At 44.9% G+C, this 19,868-nt stretch overlaps 1 protein-coding gene across 1 annotated transcript in view; it reads right to left on the bottom strand.

Moving 5' to 3' along the window:
• Positions 1-347: 347 nt before the first annotated feature.
• The window catches only part of lama2 (laminin, alpha 2), a 115,048-nt gene continuing 95,527 nt past the window's right edge, over positions 348-19,868 (bottom strand). Inside the window, exons 40-65 of the mRNA XM_020056349.3 lie at positions 19,646-19,784; positions 18,897-18,999; positions 18,624-18,740; positions 17,974-18,156; positions 17,713-17,718; positions 16,996-17,150; positions 16,365-16,508; positions 15,562-15,695; positions 15,049-15,208; positions 14,835-14,959; positions 14,576-14,738; positions 14,255-14,399; positions 13,972-14,110; positions 12,470-12,481; positions 11,711-11,831; positions 11,014-11,208; positions 9,421-9,572; positions 9,095-9,271; positions 8,368-8,539; positions 5,937-6,049; positions 5,497-5,686; positions 5,034-5,192; positions 4,575-4,728; positions 2,103-2,242; positions 1,624-1,846; positions 348-1,125 (exon numbers count right to left, since the gene is read on the bottom strand). Coding sequence (XP_019911908.2) covers positions 965-1,125; positions 1,624-1,846; positions 2,103-2,242; positions 4,575-4,728; positions 5,034-5,192; positions 5,497-5,686; positions 5,937-6,049; positions 8,368-8,539; positions 9,095-9,271; positions 9,421-9,572; positions 11,014-11,208; positions 11,711-11,831; positions 12,470-12,481; positions 13,972-14,110; positions 14,255-14,399; positions 14,576-14,738; positions 14,835-14,959; positions 15,049-15,208; positions 15,562-15,695; positions 16,365-16,508; positions 16,996-17,150; positions 17,713-17,718; positions 17,974-18,156; positions 18,624-18,740; positions 18,897-18,999; positions 19,646-19,784 — 3,682 coding nt within the window. The 3' untranslated portion in view covers positions 348-964. The remainder of the gene's footprint in view (positions 1,126-1,623; positions 1,847-2,102; positions 2,243-4,574; positions 4,729-5,033; positions 5,193-5,496; positions 5,687-5,936; positions 6,050-8,367; positions 8,540-9,094; positions 9,272-9,420; positions 9,573-11,013; positions 11,209-11,710; positions 11,832-12,469; positions 12,482-13,971; positions 14,111-14,254; positions 14,400-14,575; positions 14,739-14,834; positions 14,960-15,048; positions 15,209-15,561; positions 15,696-16,364; positions 16,509-16,995; positions 17,151-17,712; positions 17,719-17,973; positions 18,157-18,623; positions 18,741-18,896; positions 19,000-19,645; positions 19,785-19,868) is intronic.

Raw genomic sequence — 19,868 nt, 5'->3', positions numbered from 1 at the left:
ACCATGCATTTCCCAATTTGACTCAACTGTTCTAGTGGTGCCCCTCCACCTAAAAATTTCTTGATTGTGAAACCGGGTTCAACAAGATTTGACAATATCTGAAATTCCCAGTATGGCTTGTAAGAATTAAAGGAATTGATAAACGTTAGTCATTATACTGTCTCAATTGTTCTAGTGCCACACCTAAACCTAAAAAGTTAATGATTTTGAAACCGTGTAAATAAAAGTTAGTTATTATGGCACCTAAGTTATTTCTCAAGCTGATTTAAGTATGCTTACATTTTGGTATAATTACAACATTAAAACACATTTCCAAATTAAATTACCAACACATCTAAACATTTGTTGCTTAGCAGTTTATTTTCACAAATCTTCCCATTTCAGGTCCACACTGTAGATATCATGTGTGTGATGACAGTACATGTTTCTCTGTTTCAGAAGTTCAGGCAAGGCAGCAGACTACGCCAGTTCCTTGTAAAAGTAAATGTTGCCAAATTCATCTATGTGAAATTAAGTGGTGGTTTGACTGTAGGATAAAAGTCCCAGTTTACATTATAATAAAGACAAGAACATTATTTGCTTGCCTTCAAAGCGTGTATTTTAAATGCTGCAGGTTGTTACACAGTACAAATTCCAAACACACCATGCAAACAGTATGATACATCATATGTGACCAGACAGACACCATAGGGCAGACAGACACCATAGGGCAGACAGACACCATAGGGCACACAGATTGTAGGACAGAGAAGGGGGATGTGTAGTACTCTAAAGGACCCATTGTTTGATGCCGTCTTACAACAAGTTCCATTCACTTGGAGGGTATCTGACACTAAAAAGCAGTCTGAACCCTGGGTATGAAGCTATACCCCTCTGATCCAGCATTAGGGTGGATTACAGTCTGGTAAGTAGTGTTTTGTTGCTCCTGTTTGGACTGACAGCGACAGGCTTTGGTAGACTGTGTTTAGGCAGTGGTGGCCGGGCAGGTGAGGGGTTGAACCCCCTTGAACTCCAGACCCTTGTTGAATTGAACCTCAAACACTTTAGCTGCCTTGGTTATCTTCAGGTCTCTCATGCAGCCTTTAAATGAAGTGCTGGTAATCAGGCCAAACTGCTTGAGCCCCTCTGGAAAATAGATAAAAGACAACGGCTGATTTATGACTGTAATTTGCTACCCCATTAAGCGAAGTCATGTTTCATAAATACGAAAAACGGATGACTGCTGGAGATTATAACTTTGATTACCTTCTCAGGTTTCTGGGGGAAGTTAATCACAAACATGTCTAACATAATACTGGGACACAGTTTAATGCCCCACACTGGGGCCAATTCAGGTTCATGCTCACAACTTATTGGATGTCACGATTCTAGAGGCGTGTCTGTTCTACACGATACAGCTGCCTGTCCTAAAAAAAATACCCCAACTGAATGAAGCCCCTTTACTGATCATTGCTCCAACTGAACAAAGCCATTACTGAAAACTGCCGTTCGTGTTGCTGCCCTACTGAACACGACCCTACCGAATCACCGTCTTTTCTGAACGTTGCCAATACTGAACATGACCCAAGCTGAATGTTGGTGACGACTGAACCACTGGTCTGTCGGGGTGAGTGTCATTAGTACCTGGGTATCCCCCAACGTAAATGGGGTCACTGGTGTCAACGGTGTTGAACCTGGCGTTGGGGCTCTCTGCTTCCACCTTCCTGCCGTCCACTACGAGCTCCAGCCTGTGGCGTAGCTTGTGGGCCGTGACTGAGTGCCACCGACCGTCACAGAGGCCTGCCTCTGCTTCAGGCTCGTACTGAGCCGTGATCCGCCCCGCCCCATTGTCCACGTGGAACAGCAGCTAGAGGAGGGAGAAGACGCGCTCAGATCACATCCCACCCGCCCACACCACGTAACAAATCTTGACCAGTGCTTAGAAATAGCCATGATTATCTATACCGAGGCACTGAGTGAGAGTGGAACATCCCCGGTTTCTGTCAGGGCCTAATCCCAAGTAGATTTAGAATGAAATGTATGTGGTACAACAGATACGCGTTATAACGTGTATGATTCATGTGTAATGTGATATAATACGTGTGTGCTATATTCGGTTGTACCTTGCCGTTGTGCAGTTCAATGCCCAGACCCTTCATCTTGTTGTCCACCTGACTGCTGACTCCTAGCAGGACCCCATTGCTCTGAGCCGTCCTGAACTCCAGCTCCAGACCCACGTCCAGACCCACCCTGTAGGACCCCACTGGACCGGAAGAGAAGTCAGAACCACTCCTTTCACATCTAACAATAGGTTCAAGAAGTTTTCAGACCGGGGTCCGTGGAAATGTTGGCGCTAGATTACAAAATGAAATATTGTTTTTTTGCCGCAAACCTTACCTGTAGGACACGATATGGGAAATACGATCAATACTTGTGTCTCTTCTATCCTACTGCAGTAACAGAAATGGCTTGCTATATTGCCGTTTAATTCATGATTATATTTTAGTCTTCCCACTGTCTCAACTTAGAGGCGCTGCCAAAGTCTGTTGTGCTGTTGGCGATTCAACCCTGAGTGTTTATCATGAGGGCAACATCAATAAATGTTTAACATAGCTTTTTCTTTACAGAATAAGAAGAAACAAATTTTTGTTCAATTGCACATTTTAGAAAACATGATCAAATAACCTTACATTTCAAATGAGGGCAAGGGAGGAAAATATGTTACGAAATAAATCTAATATTGTCTCCAGTCTGGCTTTTTTCACTGTCCAGCACAATAATTCAATTTTGTCAGGCTCATTTTAAAAACATGATACAATAACCAAACATGTCAAGGGAGTGTGAGATGACTGATATCCCTACATGAACAACACATGCATCCAATTTATTTCAGACATGTCCATATTATTCTAAAGTATTTGTAATAATTTGAATGCCAACGAATAACACTATTGATGAGACCTATAAAAGGCAGTAATATGCATATACATATATATACTGTATACAGCTCTGGAAAAAATGAAGAGACCACTGCACCTTTTTCTTTCCTTTCCAAAAAAGTCGGAAAGGAAAGTTTTGAGTGAGGAACAGAAGCGTTCAATTTGCAGTGGTCTCTTCATTCTTTTCCGAAGCTGTGTATATATATGTCTATCACTGCAGTGGGTAAAAATAACTGTAGTGGGCCCTTGGGTCATTAGATTAACATATTTTGGGGTCTTTTACATGCTGTGTCCATATGATGCTATCTTAAATATAAAATCAATGTAAATCATTGATGTAAAAGGAGCAATTGGTATTTAGTCATAATTTCTTTCCTTCTTACTTAATATGTGATTTATGTACAGCATTGTAATAATTATAGTCATATAGTGACTCTCAGAAGTATTTACCCTGCTTAGAATTTTACAACATAAAATCTAAATTTATTTTACAAGGAGTTTTAACAGAACAAAGTCCAAGTGAAAGTGAAAAATAAATCTACAAATAGTTCTAAATTACAGCATATGAAGTGAATATCAGTGACATTCACATTCACCCCTTTAGTCAACATTTAGTAGAAACAACCACAATTACAGCCATGAGTCTATTTTGTACTTTTTTCTAGAAGCTTTGCACAACTGGACACAGCAATGTTTGCCCATTCTTCTTTCCAAAATTGCTCAAGCTCCGTCAAGTTGGGTAGGGACTTTTGGTGAACACCAATTTTAATCTCTTTCCAGGCTTTGACTGGGCTACTCCAGGACACTGACCGTTCTTAGCCACGCAGCTTGGCTTTAGCTGTATATTTGGGGTAAAATGCCCTGCCGGAAAATAAATCTTCTACCAAGTCACAGATCTTTTGAGCAGGTTTATTTAGCTTCTTCTAGGACTTTTCTGTACTTCCATCTTCACAAGCTTTCCAGGCCCTGATGCAGAGAGGACTCCTCATGGCAAGAGTGTGCCACCAGCATGTGTCCTCAGGATGATGTGTGGTGTTAGGGTTGTGCCAAAAAGATCAAAAAGGCAATTCTGGTCTCATCGATCTATGGACTCCTCTTCAACTTGGTCTCAGTTAGTGGCCTCCCTCGCCCAGATACTCAGTTTTCAAGGACAGCCTGTTCTAGACATCTTCACAAATGTGTCATATTCTCTCCATTTCTTAATAACTGACTTTTACTGTGCTCTGGGGGATATTCAATGAATTGGAGATGTTCTTATATTCTACCCCTGATTTGTGATTTGATTAATCTTATTTCCTCCAGATTTGCTTCGAATGTTCCTTTGGCTTCATAATGCAATTTTTGTTTTGGAATTGTACTAGCCAATTGTTGGACTTCTCAGAGACAGGTGTATTTAACCCCAAATCAGGTGGAACCAGTAACATGACTTCTAAAGATAATGGGTTGCACCACAGCTCATTCAGGTGTGTAATATAAGTGAATATATGTTTTGTATTTGTAATCAATTTGTGAACGATTTACTGATCACTTTTTTGTGTTGATCATTGGCAGAAATTGCCATTCAAAGCCATTTTAACTTCAGGTTGTTAAACAATGGTGGGTGGTGAATACTTTTGAGAGCCACCGTGTTTTTAAGGTTTGAGTGTCGCAATTCACCTGCTTTGATGTATCCTGTGCCATCGAAGTATGTTCCTTTCTCAGTGCTGACGAAACAGCTGCCCACGTGGTGGCTGGAGGTGGGCTTGTCCATGTCCAACACACTACCCAACATCTTAAAGTTTCTGATGCAGCCATCAATACTGTACAAGACCTCAAAGAAAAACACAACACACCTTTAAACTACTACACCTTTAAACCACTACAGCTTTAATTAACTACTACACCTTTAAACCACTACACCAATAATTTACTACTACACCTTCAACAACTACACATTTAACTACCCCTGTGAGGTTAGATTTACTGTTGAATGTATCCCATTCACTGGAAAGGTTCACTGCAAACATCCTAACACCTGGATCTTGAGCACACCAAATTAGTCCAATGAGTTCCAGATTTGATTAGAACATATTCTAGATATGGAACCAAAACAAATGTGAGCGTGTGTGAACGTACTGGTCCAATCCTCTTAGTGGTGTAGTTCACAGGCAGACCACCAATGTACAGCATTCCAACCACATCCAAGATATCAGCCTTCTTGGGGCTAATGGTGTGTTTGGAGTAACGGTTGTCTATCACTAAAACACCTCTCTGATTCTCCCTCATCACCCGGATCTGAGAAAGGAGAAGGGGAAGATTCATTCAAGCACTGTAGTTCCTGGTCACTTCTGATGGCTTCCTGTTTTTCATGAAATCGAAAAACAATGTGGTTTAATAGTGGTTTCATTGTGCCGTACGGTGTGCTCTTTCAATCTAAACCCTCACACAGACGGCGGAGTGGAACCGGACTTTTAACACCACGCTAAGGAGAACCACACTTACTGGGAAATCACAATGTCAAACGAGGTTTTTCTGTAGGGGAAGTGTCAGTTTCATTGTCGCTACGGTTTGAGCTGACTCGCCGCGTGTATGCAATGACCTTGTGCCAGTGGCCGTCGTTGATGATGCGCGGCACGCTGACGGAGGTGTTACCGTGGCCCAGGTCGTAGCCGAGGTGGGCCATACCCTCCTTCACCTGGACGGTGGCGAAGTCAGCGTGGTTAATCCGGGCCATGTAGAACACCAGGCCCGACTCTGCCGTGGTCCTCAGCTCAAATTCCATGATCAGCCTGAAGAAAACACATTCACAAAAGCGTTGGTTCAATATGATGTTTACAGATATCAATCGTGTCTACAAAGGTGGATTCTTTTGATATATCGAAATCGACCAGCTCCTTCTTCGGCCACAAACAGAACACCACCTTAATTAGATAATATGCCTGGCCATTGCAATGTATTCCCTTTTTTTTGACCGGGTTTGGCTAATGCGTAATATAGATAAAGTGGACCGTGGACAATGAACTGAAATTCATTGCTTACCTGTTTTTCACCTTAGTGTCATCAAACTCAAATGCAACATGGCTGTTTTTAGAGAGCCCAAACTGCTTTGCTTTCTCTAAGACCACAGGAGATGCCTCAGCAGCACATGAAAGCTGTAGAAAGACAGTGTTATGATTATAAACACCATTTCAACATGATCTCATTCACAGCACGCACAACTGTTGTTCTAAGATGCGCCAGTAGATGGTGGTATTGAAAAAGACACAACAATGCTGTTGAGCTGGAAACATGTCTTTTTGGCAAGGCCACCTAGCGCTGCCATTCTCTGAATCACTTCATTTGTTTTGTTCAGAATTTGAAGACATTCTACGTCCTCTGACTATGCATCATACATCTCCCTCAATGTCGACCAAGCCCAGGGGTTTTATATTCTAGTTCAGCTCTATAGGCTCCCATTTGGTTAAAAGGGCATACTGATTTACTTGAGACCATGAAAGTCAAAGTCGGTTGACAATATCAAAGACAAGGAGCTTCCATTAAATTTCACAAGCAACACGTCTTCACAGACAGCTTGGTGCTGAAGGTCTTGAGCTGAAATCCACGGAGATGAAGCGGACATTATGTGTAAGCGTGGGCGGGCAGGGTTGTAGGCAGGTAGGGACAGGTACCGGAGGCACTGTGACAGCTGCATGGCCTGGTTCCTCTGTGGCGGAATGGAGGGATGGCGGTACCGCAGGGGGCGTGTCCTAAAGCGGCAGCAGGGGGCAGTGAAAGGGTTAAGCTGGGTTACACACAGCCAACTGGAGCGGCTACAACATTCGGAAAATACAGGCGGACAACCAGTCCAGCACTAATGTCACAAATGCTGAAAGTCAGCACAGCGAGTAGCTAGAGGAACAGTGCTAAGAAACGGACTACAGTACGGTTACAGACCTTTTCTACAAGCAAAGGGATGTACTGCCAGTCAAAACGCTGTAGCATCATACAGTGGGGAGAACAAGTATTTGACACACTGACGATTTTGCAGGTTTTCCTACTTACAAAGCATGCAGAGGTCTGTAATTTTTTATCATAGGTACACTTCAACTGTGAGAGACAGAATCTATCTAATCAAAAATCCAGAAAATGTAAGTGATACACTGGTATCACTGATTTTTAAATAATTAATTTGCATTTTATTGCATGACATAAGTATTTGATCACCTACAGAACTACATGGCAGGACACACAGCCAGGGCAACTAAGGAGTGGCTCCATGAGAAGCATCTCAAGGTCCTGGAGTGGCCTAGCTTGTCTCCAGACCTGAACCCAATAGAAAATCTTTGGAGGGAGCTAAAAGTCTGTATTGCCCAGCGACACCCCCGAAACCTGAAGGATCTGGAGAAGGTCTGTTTGGAGGAGTGGGCCCAAATCCCTGCTGCAGTGTGTGCAACCCTGGTCAAGAACTACAGGAAACGTATGATCTCTGTAATTGCAAACAAAGGTTTCTGTACCAAATATTAAGTTCTGCTTTTCTGATGTATCAAATACTTATGTCATGCAATAAAATGCAAACTAATTACTTAAAAATCTGAAAATGTGATTTTCTGAATTTTTGTTTTAGATTCCGTCTCTCACAGTTGAAGTGTACCTATGATAAAAATTACAGACCTCTACATGCTTTGTAAGTGGGAAAACCTGCAAAATCTGAAGTGTATCAAATACTTGTTCTCCCCACTGGACATGCATATATTTTGGGGGTGTGGGCAGCTTGGTTAGTCAAGAAGGAATTGGACTGGCAGGATGGAAAAGACAGATGAAGAGACGGAGGGAGAAAGAGATTCAGAGAAAGAGAGAAAAATAGATTAAGGGAAAGACAGAAAAACACAGACAAAGAAATGGAGGGAGAGAGAGACAAACAGTGACAGAAAAAATAGAGATAGGGAAGGGAGACACAGAGAAAGAGAGGGACAAGCAGAGAGAGAGAGAGAGAGAGAGAGAGAGAGAGAGAGAGAGAGAGAGAGAGAGAGAGAGAGAGAGAGAGAGAGAGAGAGAGAGAGAGAGAGAGAGAGAGAGAGAGAGAGAGAGAGAGAGAGAGAGAGAGAGAGAGAGAGAGAGAGAGAGAGAGAGAGAGAGAGAGAGAGAGAGAGGGCACAGCAACAGTACCCAATCTGTCAGCCAGACAGGATAGATGGAGCTGCAGAGCTATGAGAAAGAGCCCTGTCAACACCACAGCTTTACCTATAAAGCAACCTAATGGATTGGAAAATGGCCCATTCTTTATTCCAGCCACATCAACCTCTCTGATGGTGTATTTAGACTCAGGGCCAAGCGGCCTGTCTGGCTGAACTGTGCTTGGGATGGACGTCAGCTCTTTATGATCCATGGGGATACCAGTGTATCACTTACACATATCACATACGGTATGAACTTGGTCCTTAAAAGTGAATTTGCCCAAAGTCCCCCATACCGCTACGGAGTTCAAACCTACAGTGGAAGGTGCAGGTGTCCGTCTGGGCGTCTGTGTGGGTGACGGTACAGTCAGAACCTCTGGTCGGACTGACGCTTCTGGTGGGGGCAGGGGTGGAACGGGAGGGGCCAGGTTAGGACACTGGCCGATCTCTGCGTTCTCGAAGGCCACAGGCTGGGAGAAATCTGTAAGGCTGTAGGAAACAACACACAGGCAGGCCAACACACATTAAGACACACACACACAGGCCGGCCAACACACATTCAGACACACACACACACACACAGGCAGGCCATCACACACACGCAGACAAAAAAGCAGAAACACAGGCGGAGAGAAAGAGCAAGTGTGTTAATGTGTGACGATGGGCCTGGCCATCAGTGTAATCAGTTGAATTATGAACATGGTTATCACAGAGGACAGCCCCCATTAAAGCCATCTAAATGTGGGTCAGCTGTGTTTAGTCCACTGGGGAGAGAGAGAGAGAGACAGAGAGAGAGAGAGAGAGAGCACTGAACCTAATAATGGAAATGCATTATCAGCCCTAAGAAAATGCTTTGGAAACAGGCCACAGAGTCAAATGACAGCACTTACAACCTCTAAAAACACGCCAGGAAACTACTACTCAACACTGCAGCGAATGGACGACACGTTTCGCACGGGCTTCCATGGGCATTATCCACCAATATCTTTCCGGTACCTCGGATCAGGACCACGAAGGGTCGCGACAGACGTGAAGGTTACATACACAGAATTGATCATGAGGTTCCAGATGCATCCTTGGAATGGGACATTGGGTCTCTGGGAGCTGAGCTCTACGTCAGGGGGTATGCCCCCGATGAACAGCCGGTTGACTCCCATGGGCTGGTCGTTAGGGAGCGCCTGCTCCCTCTTCAACTCCTCATCCACCTGGACTGCGAATGACCTGAACAGAGACGGCGAGAAAGTCGGTGGACAAAACCGAGTGGGCGGCTACAAACGAATGGCTGGAGAAGAGTTTATCAAGGCAAGACTTGTTCTTTGTCCCGTGTACAAAAAGCAACGCCAACGGGTGTTTGTGCGCGTGTTTTCCACCTGCCGCTGAGCCTCTCGATGCGGAGCGTGTGTTCTCGCCCGTCGTGCAGGACGCCCTGGTCGGGCTTGCGGACCACCCTGCGTGGGCTGTGGCTGCCTGTGAACACCAGAACCTCCAGGGTCCCCTTGTTCAGCAACACAGCCAGGAAGGGCTGCAGGGGGATGGGAGAAGTCAGGGGGGACGTGACGGACGGGAACCACAAAAGACACAACGATAACCAACAACCTCAATGTCCAACAACAGTATTATGCACGGGCACCTTGGTTAATACAACTTCGCCTCAATGGTGCCTCCTTGTTAAAGCAAACCGCAAAAAAAAAATCTGTTACAAACACATGAGCAAGTTAGGTCACGCCTTACACAATATTGAGCCCTGAATGTTAAAAGAAAATAAAAACTTCATGAAACTTAAAGAAAGCTCTTTTATATAACGATAAAACTTGAGATGAGATACTTAGGGAAAAGGAAAAAAGGAAGAACATTTTGCTAAATTCCATACTGATATTCTGTTCTATCCTAAGGGTTCTGTATGTGCTGTTCTCAGTCCTCCATTTCTCAAACTGCCTTGATTGGATTCTGTTTGGGCAGAACTTCACAGGGAGCTCAGACTGTGAAACATATCAGGCAAGCAATAGATAGATTTAAGTGCCCCTTGTTATGATTAAATTCTCTGTAATCAGTCCGACAAGATGGTGAGCACATCCCTCCACCGACGTGGAAATCTCAGACTCGCATGCACAGAGGGAGTTAGCTCGGGGAGAGTGAGAGAGTGCTACCCACAATACCTCTGGTCTGATTCAGCAATGCGCTGTCCCCCGCGAAAATTGCCAAAATGTATCGCCGAGGACACAGAGATCTGCAAGCCCGACTTCGTACTCATTCGAAATGTCATCCACTTCATTTACTAGGCCTAATGATTTTTAAAGGTGATGGTCTGGACCTTTCCCACGGGTTATCTCTAAATTGGATGTGATCCATCAGAGGGTTGTTGTATAATCTATTTCTTAATAACGGCACTTGCAGGGAGAATGTTAGAGGTTAAACCCACTATCACTTCCTGCAGCCACAGGCACTAATTGATGTGGCGGTCTGCAGAGTTACAGGGGAGGTGAAGAGAGAGAGACGGAGAGAAAGACGGAGAAATGAAAGGTGCCCTAACAGAGATGCAGAAAGTAATGTTTCAATCAAATCCCCCCATCGCAAATCTCCCAGCTTTTAGCCCTCTGTGAAAGATGATCAACTTTTGTTTGCTGCCAGGTGAAAGCGTCATCACTGAAGCTTACCCACGGCAATTCATCTCTTTTCTAGTTCATTTAATAAGGAGCTTTGCACACAGCAGGAGCTGATTATCAATGCGCTGTTTGTTTTTCAAAGCAACTCTCTCAGACAGCATTGCCCTCCTTATTCAATTACGAGAACCTAGAAACCCTTTCAACAAGTGATTCAATTTCCTCTGGGCAATAGGAAACAATGGAGTGTAAAGAAGAATGTAACATTACGGAGGACTAAATGCCGAGTTCAAAGGCTTTGATTGTTCGAACGCCAGATAACTGTAACACTGAAGTGTGTGTCCGCAGGTGTTCTCCGCGTACCTCCCCAGACTGCCTGCGTTTCCTCTTGGGGAGCTGGAACAGGGAGCCGGCCCCACTGGCGGCCCCGCTACCGAACAAGATGATGCCCTTGTCGCTCTTGGTTGCGAAGGACAAGCTGATTTCCGTGGCCACATCAAAGGACATGGACCTCAGCTCCATGTGACCCGGTTTGGAGAAACTCACTGTGTGGAGGTTCTGTTGGGGAGAGACCCGCCGGCACGGTCATCGATCAGCCAATGACACAGGCTTCCACACACGGGAAAGTACTGAGGTTGAGCGTGACATTTTGCAAACGTCTTATAAACACAACTCAGACATAGAAAACCGCCGCTGCTGAATATGACATACGTTCCCACTCATCTGTTACCGCCACAGGCCTTAGCATTTGGTGTCTGTGGCGTGTATAAATATTAAAACATCTTCCTCAACTAAAAGAACAGTTTCCGACACAGTGACATCTTTGTTCTTCACATGCCAGATAACTACATGATTATTTCATTCATCTTTTGCTGTTACTTTACATCAGTTACCATACATCAGTCATTTTTATTCTTCCTTCTGTATTTTCAAAGGAGGGGGGAAGAATTGGGCCATATTTCACGAGTAGGCCTGTCTCTATGAATAATTAAAGGGAGCTGAGTAAAGAAGAGGGGGTAGGAAAGGGAGCGCCAATAAAACCTGTTGAGGATAAACTGACCTCCACAGAGCAGCCCTTGGTCAGTCCTGTGTAGTCAAAGCTGCTCAGCAAGTTGTAGGGCGTTCTGGAAACCTCAATATCTCTCATGCAGCCAGCATACCTCTTCTTGAAAACCTCCGACCTGTGGAGAGAGGAGAGTCGTCTCAACTGCCACTCTGACTTGCCACGCCGTTCATTGTGGAAAATCTGTCCTCGTTTTAAGGGGAAAGGACAATGTGAGGCAGACCCAAACGAGACTGCATTCCTTCTACAAGTTACAGTTTTTTTTAAAGCTGGTTCAAGTATGTCTTTTGTACACCTTTTTGTCTGGGTTTGCTCAATAGCAATGAACCTTTATCTGAACAATTAACTCAACAGCTGCTGTGAACAAAATAGAAAGCTGCAAATAGAGTGTCATTGTTAAATGCTCGTTTGAACGTTTGCCAACATATTTCATGGCATGCAGAAAGTGGCAGGATGACAGGGCAGCATCAGCTAGCGAAGGAAAAGGAGTGGAAGCTGTGGTCTACTGATCCCCAGGACGGTTTGGATGGTGTTTATTCAGACATGTCTAATACCTCTACTGAAAATGGAAAAGGCCAAAGAGTATTAAATTAAATTCTAATGACCAGTGTTGCATCAAAGCATCTATGCCGCTGAAGTACAAGAGGTTTCTATGAAGAGATCTGCCGAGTTGACAGATGAGTTCTAGCGTGTAAATGGACTACACCAGGCACATGCAAAAATGTATACGGTAAACATTAATAGTATAATTTTTACCTTGCTTTCATACTGTAAGAATAAAAAGATACAAGTAAATGCATATTAATATGACATTCACAAAAACACTTAAAAATCACAAAAAATTATTTTGCAAATTTTGTGTGGTATCTACATGCCTCAAACGACCAACTTAAGGCTGTAAACTGCTAATGTTGATTGTTTAAAGTGAAGATTTATAAAACAAATTGCTAGGGTTGTTTATAAGTAATAGATCAATGAGTATATCATTCTTTTCATTTAGGAAACATTTTCAATTTTAATAGAAGTTTGGGCAATTTCTTTTATTGTCTAGAATTAAAAAGGCAATATGAAACTCAGTTACTGCATATTTGTAGAGTCAGGCCAGCTTTGACAAATATTTTCATAATTCTTCACATTCAGTGAATTCATATCATTGCCTATGTATTGTTACTGAAGAACCAACATGGCCGCCATAGATTGTAAAAATGTCCATGACCGAAACCCCATTGTCCCGGCTATCTACGTACACGGCTCTGGTGACACAGACTCTGAAGGTCGAGCAGCAAGAAAGGAAAATCGAGTGTTTGTGTCTGGCTGGCTGCCTTTGTCATGTCAACCTACAACATTCAAGGCCAAATGTAACAATAGGAGGCGAACACTGTCGGAACAAAGAGCAGCAGCCTAGGCGGTCCCGTGCTATAAAACAGAGAACCTGTGTTCAGACGAGCGTACTCCAGTTGGAGAAAAGAAGCTCACATTTACCAACCGTGTTGGGATTTCTTACTGTGACATGTTAACTGAAGTAAAGATCATGATCGAAAGTAGCGATCTATATGCATACCCAGAGTTTGAGTGTGTGTGTGTGTGCTCATGAAACCTGACATGTATAATAAAGGGCTTTTCAGACTGCCAGCAGTGAATCGCTAAGTTCCCTGTGGTGTACAAATTCACTAGCTAAGCGGTCCTGTTGTCGTGGGCTCTATGGAGACATATCAACACACAGATTGTCGTGGGCTCTATGGAGACATATCAACACACGGATTGAAGCCCTGTCAGCTGGAGGCTCCAACTCTGGTCACTAATCTGTAGGGAGATGGGCATCCTACAGTGTAGATCAAACCTCTACACAATAGCAACATTACCCATTTGGACTGAATCAAACTGTGACTCTGTATGTATTTATTCTTCACATCAGTATAGTAACGTTAATGTAACATCATTTATAATTATGAATGACATTTTCTATATATTTACTTATTTTACCCCGTCTTTAATATGCTATGGTATGTGTATTTGTTGCATTAATCAGTGGATTTTATTTTTTAAAATTATCAACGAGACTCCAATGAGACTTTGATGTTTTGGTTTTAATTACTTTACATTAAATAACTTTCACATCCTGTAAGGCCAAATCTAATTCAGTTCAAATTCATTGTTTGAAATGTAAAAATACCCCAAATAACCCTGAGTCTATTTATAAAAGTTTGTTGTGACTATGTTAAATGCATTTTAAATAAATAACATTGATGCGGACATACCTGTAATTTCCAATGGTCGGCAAACCACCAAAGTACATCTTGTCATCTTCTTTAAGGTTTAGCCCGGTAGCGGAGCCTTGTGATGTCACCACAAACTTCTCCTCTTGGCTGGAGTCTACGTCCACAATGGTCACCGTAGCTGAAGTGGCAGGACGCCAACCAAGGCAAACATATTACATTTCCGTTCAACAGTTACCTCAAAACAAAGTGTCAAACATTCAGGCAAATTTTTTTTCTAGAGACTCCACCGTCTCTAGTATCATTCAACATGAGGTTGAGTCACCTTCTTTCTTCACGCGGGTCAATGTGAAAGATTTCCACCGGCCGTCGTTGTGTCTCTTGGTGCTGATGTCCGAGCCGGTGCCTGAGCCCAGGTCAAAACTCACCTTCACACGACCATCACTCAACTCGGCACTCATAAAGTCCTTCTGGAAACGAGAGCGCCGGGTAGGGGCCCCGGGACATAGTGAGGGTGAAAGTGAAAGAGTTCATTGAGTAATATGGCCAAACGCTTTACGCCTAACACGCGTCTAACAGTCACCCTCGTGTCAAACAGGCTGCCAGTTCAGTCACAGCACAAGCGCGGCAGTACGTGGGAAGTTACCATATCCTTAGTGGCGAAGTACATGAGCAGGGAGTCGGTGGAGAAGGAGCGGAACTTGAACATAATGGTGGAGACGTTGGGGTTCCATCGGGTAGGCCGGCTGACAGCAGCGTAGCCCTCCCCATCAAACTGAACCGTCCCCTCCGTGTCAGAAGGCTGAGGGCTGAGCGAGACAAGCCAACACTCAGACACAACCGGGACGGGCGGGGATTCATTGGTTATTATGTTATTATGGACTGTCTTAAAGGTGATAGGCTACCTAACGACACATCCTTTGCAGTCTCCCTCTCTCTCCCTGTAGTTCCACAGGCCGATGGGCTTGTTGTCCAGGTAGGCCTCTCCCATGCACCCGGAGAAAGTGGAGGTTTTGACCGCGTCCGCTTTCTACGGGACGAGCAGGGAAACACATCGGCCATGCAATCATTGGGAACACAAGAGATATCGAATGAGACAGTGAAAAAAGTGCAGGCTACCTTCACACTGCCCAATATGCCGCCGACAAACAGGTAGGCATTCTGGTCGACGTCCAGGATAGTATAGCCGGCAGGAGACGTGCCACTCTTAGAGGTAGGCATGATGCCAGCTCTTGGACCCTCCATCGCATAGACAGAGATGGTGCCATTGATGCCATTCCTGGAGCAAAACAGAAGTGATCAGGCGATGTGTCCTGGGGTGGTTCAGAGATCCACACGCACCACAGCAGCATGGGTACACATCTGTCCAACTGCTACGTCCACCAAAAGACCCTCCCCTCTAAGCTTTCCTCACCCTCCCTGTCCAATAAAGCATAAAGTAACTTGAAAAATAAAAAAAACACCAACGAAGAAATTGATGAGCGAAGAACCTCACCCACTTCAGAATAAGAAGCGCGCGAGGCGCCATCAACGTTGCTAACCAATGACCCAACCCGAGAGACGAATCCCCGTGTCCCTGTATAATCTGCTCCGAAAAACAGCCGGCTCGGAATACGAACAAAGGTGCGTTACCGCGAGGCCTCGATCCGGTGCCAGTTGCCGTCGTGCATCGTCACGTCCGCGTGCTCCACCTTTCCCACACCAGAACCCACGTCCCACAGGAAGCTGACCTTGCCCTTACGCATCTCAAGGGCCAGGAAGTCAATCTACGGGGCAGAGAGATGATGGGCACATAAGATGCGGCGCTGCATTCTCCTATCCGCCGACATTCCAGGTCATTTACATCCAGCCCTCCACGGGGCCTTGGCTACTGTCTGGTAGTATAGCAGAGAGCAGGAGCCCTGGAGCAGGGTACATCACAATGACATACTGAGGAATTAAGAGTCGGGCAAATCAAGTGAGGAGCAACAGGAGTGTGACTTCCCCAGGGAAATCAGTGACGAATCCAGACGAAATAGTCCGTCTTTGAACTGGCGGCTAATTGCTGTGGTTGTTGTTGCAGTACATGGAGGCAATATCACCCCGACTCTCCTGGGGATCACACAGGGAAACTAATAACCTTTTATTATTTCCTGTCCAACTTAAAGATAATTGGTATTTATCTTGCATGTTGAGAAACAACCGCTGGAGGAATGATTTCTAATTAATTGTCCAACCACACATGTCACACTGGAGATAAACCAAATCAGAGCACTGATAAATGGCCTGTTTATTCGCACGTTTATTTACTGCCCTGAGGTTTCTGCCCTTCCTATGGTTTAATAACAAACCGTGGGATAGTTTCCATGAACACAAGTGGCCAGTAACACGTGCGCGTGCACGCAAACACAACAGTGACTGACTTCCCAGTGCTGGATGTTCTCCCTCAGACTCACGTATTGGGCGCTGCCCAGGTAGAAGAGCAGGTTGTCGGGGGATGTGGTCTTCACATTCAGGACTATGGTGTTGTAGCTTCCCTTTTTGATGTCCGGCCGATACGCACGGATACAGTCTCCACCGGATGACACAGAGACTTTAATCTGTGGAGAGAGACATCACATGGATACCACACCAGACGAAGAGCACAGAACAGGAATAAAGGAAGCCAGGTAAGCACAACAAGTGTCGTGTCACAGGCGCAGAACAAGGTTCTTTGGAGACGAGAGCACTACACTGTTCTACTCTTCTGTGAGACAAAAAAAAAAAAAAAACACATCTTTAAAAAAGCCTTGAGATGTGAATGCAAGTGAAAAACAAATCACGCAATCTAGAATTGACGTGGTTAAACAGACACTTCCGTCAGACTGTGACGGCGAACGGGGACCGCAGGGTGAATGCGGGGTTCAGTGTGTCGGGAAAACGTTCGTTACTTTCGAAACAACTGACCGTGAGTGACAGAGCTCTGTTCCAATGAGCTGTGAACCAGGACTGCTGTGACGAGGGAACAGTTAGCAGACGGGCTCCATCAGAAGCCACTGATTAGAGCTGAGGAGACGAGGAGGGAGAGATGTGAGGAGGGTCACTCACCGAGTTGGCCTGCTTGCGCGCCTGGTTGATCAGCTCTTTAATCTGAGAGATGTTTTTCTTGAGGTTGTCCTGCAGCTCCTTGATTGGCTTCAGTTTCTCCAGCAGCCTGTCCGCCTCGTCTTCCAGGTCCTTCACCTTGGCCCCTGCTGCATGGACTGGTCAGCACAAACGTACACACACGGATACGTTGGGACAGGCGGACACACACACACACACACACGCGCGCAGGAGAAAGACAGTCAGTCTGAAAAACATCAAACATCCCACTTCCTTAATATCCCCCTGTAGAACGGTCACAGCCGCTGCTTTCTGTGTGCCAGGCCTATTAGCCAAAGATCAGCGAAGAGATGGCGGCATCGTAATCACTTATTTAGAAGCATTAAAGGTAAAGAGCTGAAAGCTGTTATGAGAACAAAAAGGATGGCTTGCTATGCATTGATAATTTGCCAACGGTAATCTTTCTATGGCATACATTAGGATAACAGGCTTAGCGAAGCTCTAAAAGACACTTCTTAATCCTGTTTAACTGAAACAAAGAGATGGAATGCTGAGGGAGACAGAATTAAAGAAAGAAAGTTGTTATTGTATTTCCTGCAGCTAGGATAAAGGCCATGCAGCCCTGACGGGTACTTTCTGTCATCATGCAGGAGCTTTGTTGCGCAGGAGGCTTTAGAGATTGCCAGAATAGAGCTTAGGTAATATAAAAGGGATACGTACTTATTGCTGTTGGGGTTGCAAAGAAAAATGGGGACAGAAAGAAAACAATATGTGAGGTATAGAATAATACAGCGCCATTATGTGAGACGAAAACGGACCAGAATGACATCCATCTACTCTGACATGCTGGTCTAAAAAGAAGACCGCATTCTGAGCCAATCAGCTGTTGATCTGACACAGGTAATCGGTGTCAATACATTTTCAGCAGATACCGCAAATGAGGCTGGCCGGCACTTAAAAACAACACCCAGGGGAGCTTACTGTTTTTCTCAGGGTCCTGGATCATGTTGTTGGCCTTGCTGACGTCATCCTCCAGCTTGCTGTAGTTCCTCTGCAGGCCCATCAAGTTGACGTTCATGTCTCTCAGTCGGGCCAGGACATCGTTGGCTGTGTTATTGGCGTCTACCGCCTTGGCTTTCGTGGCCTGGAGCTTAGCTGCGGTGTCTGGGCAACACAGTTGGCATTCAGTATCTAGTCATCTAATCTTGGGAGCAGTGATAAAATCTTAATGCAAGTTCACGAGAGGCTAGTAATAAAACATGGTGCTGGGGTTGTAGAGGTAGTCCGTCATACAAGACATTTAAGAGACAGAATCCTTTATGGCAGCTCTGCTCCCCACCTGTCTACGGGTTTATGGCACATAGCAGCATGTCTGCCAGTTTCTTCAGTGACTGATACCTTCCCATATTTAACCCGGACCGGGCGACATTGACCCCTGTCACGTTGGCATTGGCAGAGCATGTGGCCTCTCGCCTTATAGAGCTACACAAGCACGCCGCTATCGAACCAATCTTTTCCAACATACCATGCTCAGCATGACAAATTGCTCCGGCAACAACGCCATTGCCCGCAACTATCTCACTTGTTGTTTCTTAGAAACAAAGGTTATTATATTGTTCCTGTGTGTTTACCGTCGGGGATGGCGTTTAGCTTCCCCAACACATCGTCCAGATCCTTCAGCAAACCTTTGTTCTTCGAGCCACCAGCGTTCACCCTGGCCTGCAGACTGCCCACACTCGCGCTGTTCTCTGAAACACGCAAACAGCCTCCGTCACTTTGCTCCCAAACACGTATCCATGCCAAAACTAAAACGCACCCCAAAAAAGAAATACACCTGTCTGAAACGTTTCTGTCATTTATCATCAGGTAGGTGGGTGCTGTCAGGTGGTTTGAGATGGCTTTACCTTTCACATCGTTCTGTAACTGCTTGGCTTCGTTCCACAATTGAACGCTCTTCTGAACAGAATTCTTGGCATTATCCTTCAAAGAACCTTTGGGTCCCGAGGCCTGTATTTGTAAACCAACAACATGGATCTGAACAACGTGCAGTGACCAGACATTGCAGTACCAGGAATACCTACATAGACATACATATTACATACTACAGAATACCAACCAATCACTTATTTAAAATAATGCTATAATGCAAAAGAACCTCAGGTACTAATGCTTTTGGTTTCTCAAAGTACACCTCATTATTGAGTGAAATAAAATGCAAATTTAAAAACAAATCGTTTTTTTAAATTAGTATTTAAAGTTTTTACAGTAATTCTCCTTTATTGTCAGTACGGTTTTGAATGTCGGAAATGTGGACTAAGGAGATTTTCCACAGAGGGGACAAATATTCCCTCACAACTCTCTAAGCCTACCCCTCCCTCCTTCAGAGAGAAGGGGAGGGAGGAACAGGTTCCTCTTCACCTCCACTGGCTCCTGCTGCAGGAGGCAGAGTCACGATAATAAGGAAGACAGCAAGGGGACTTTGATCTCTCCAGCGTGACAAATGAAAATGACTAAGGAAATGCAAAACGTTTGAACCCCCGAATCTCCGCTGCTCAGCACATTAGAGAAAGAGCTCCCCTCAAGTCCTGGCAACGCGTGCGGACACAACCGAGGGGTAAAGTGTTGATGCGTGTGTACAAGGCTGTGCCCGCACCAGCTGAAGGGCTTCTGTCCCGCGTGCCTTGGCCTGCTTCGCCTCTTTGTCAGCCTGCTCGATGAAGTCCTTGATGTTGCTGTATGCGTTGAATGCCGCCGTGGCGTTGAAGGACAGGTTCTTGGCCTCAGCAAGGATGCTGTGAGGAGGCAGTAAGAGACACTTGGTTGGAACAGCCACACAATGCAGTATGGAAATGTCTGTGTCATTTCTGTGTCTGCTC

This window comes from Esox lucius, chromosome 18, assembly GCF_011004845.1.
Source record: "Esox lucius isolate fEsoLuc1 chromosome 18, fEsoLuc1.pri, whole genome shotgun sequence".
NCBI classification, from domain to species: Eukaryota; Metazoa; Chordata; class Actinopteri; order Esociformes; family Esocidae; genus Esox; species Esox lucius.
Note: the sequence above shows the minus strand (reverse complement) of the source record. Positions and strands in the feature narration are given on the sequence as shown.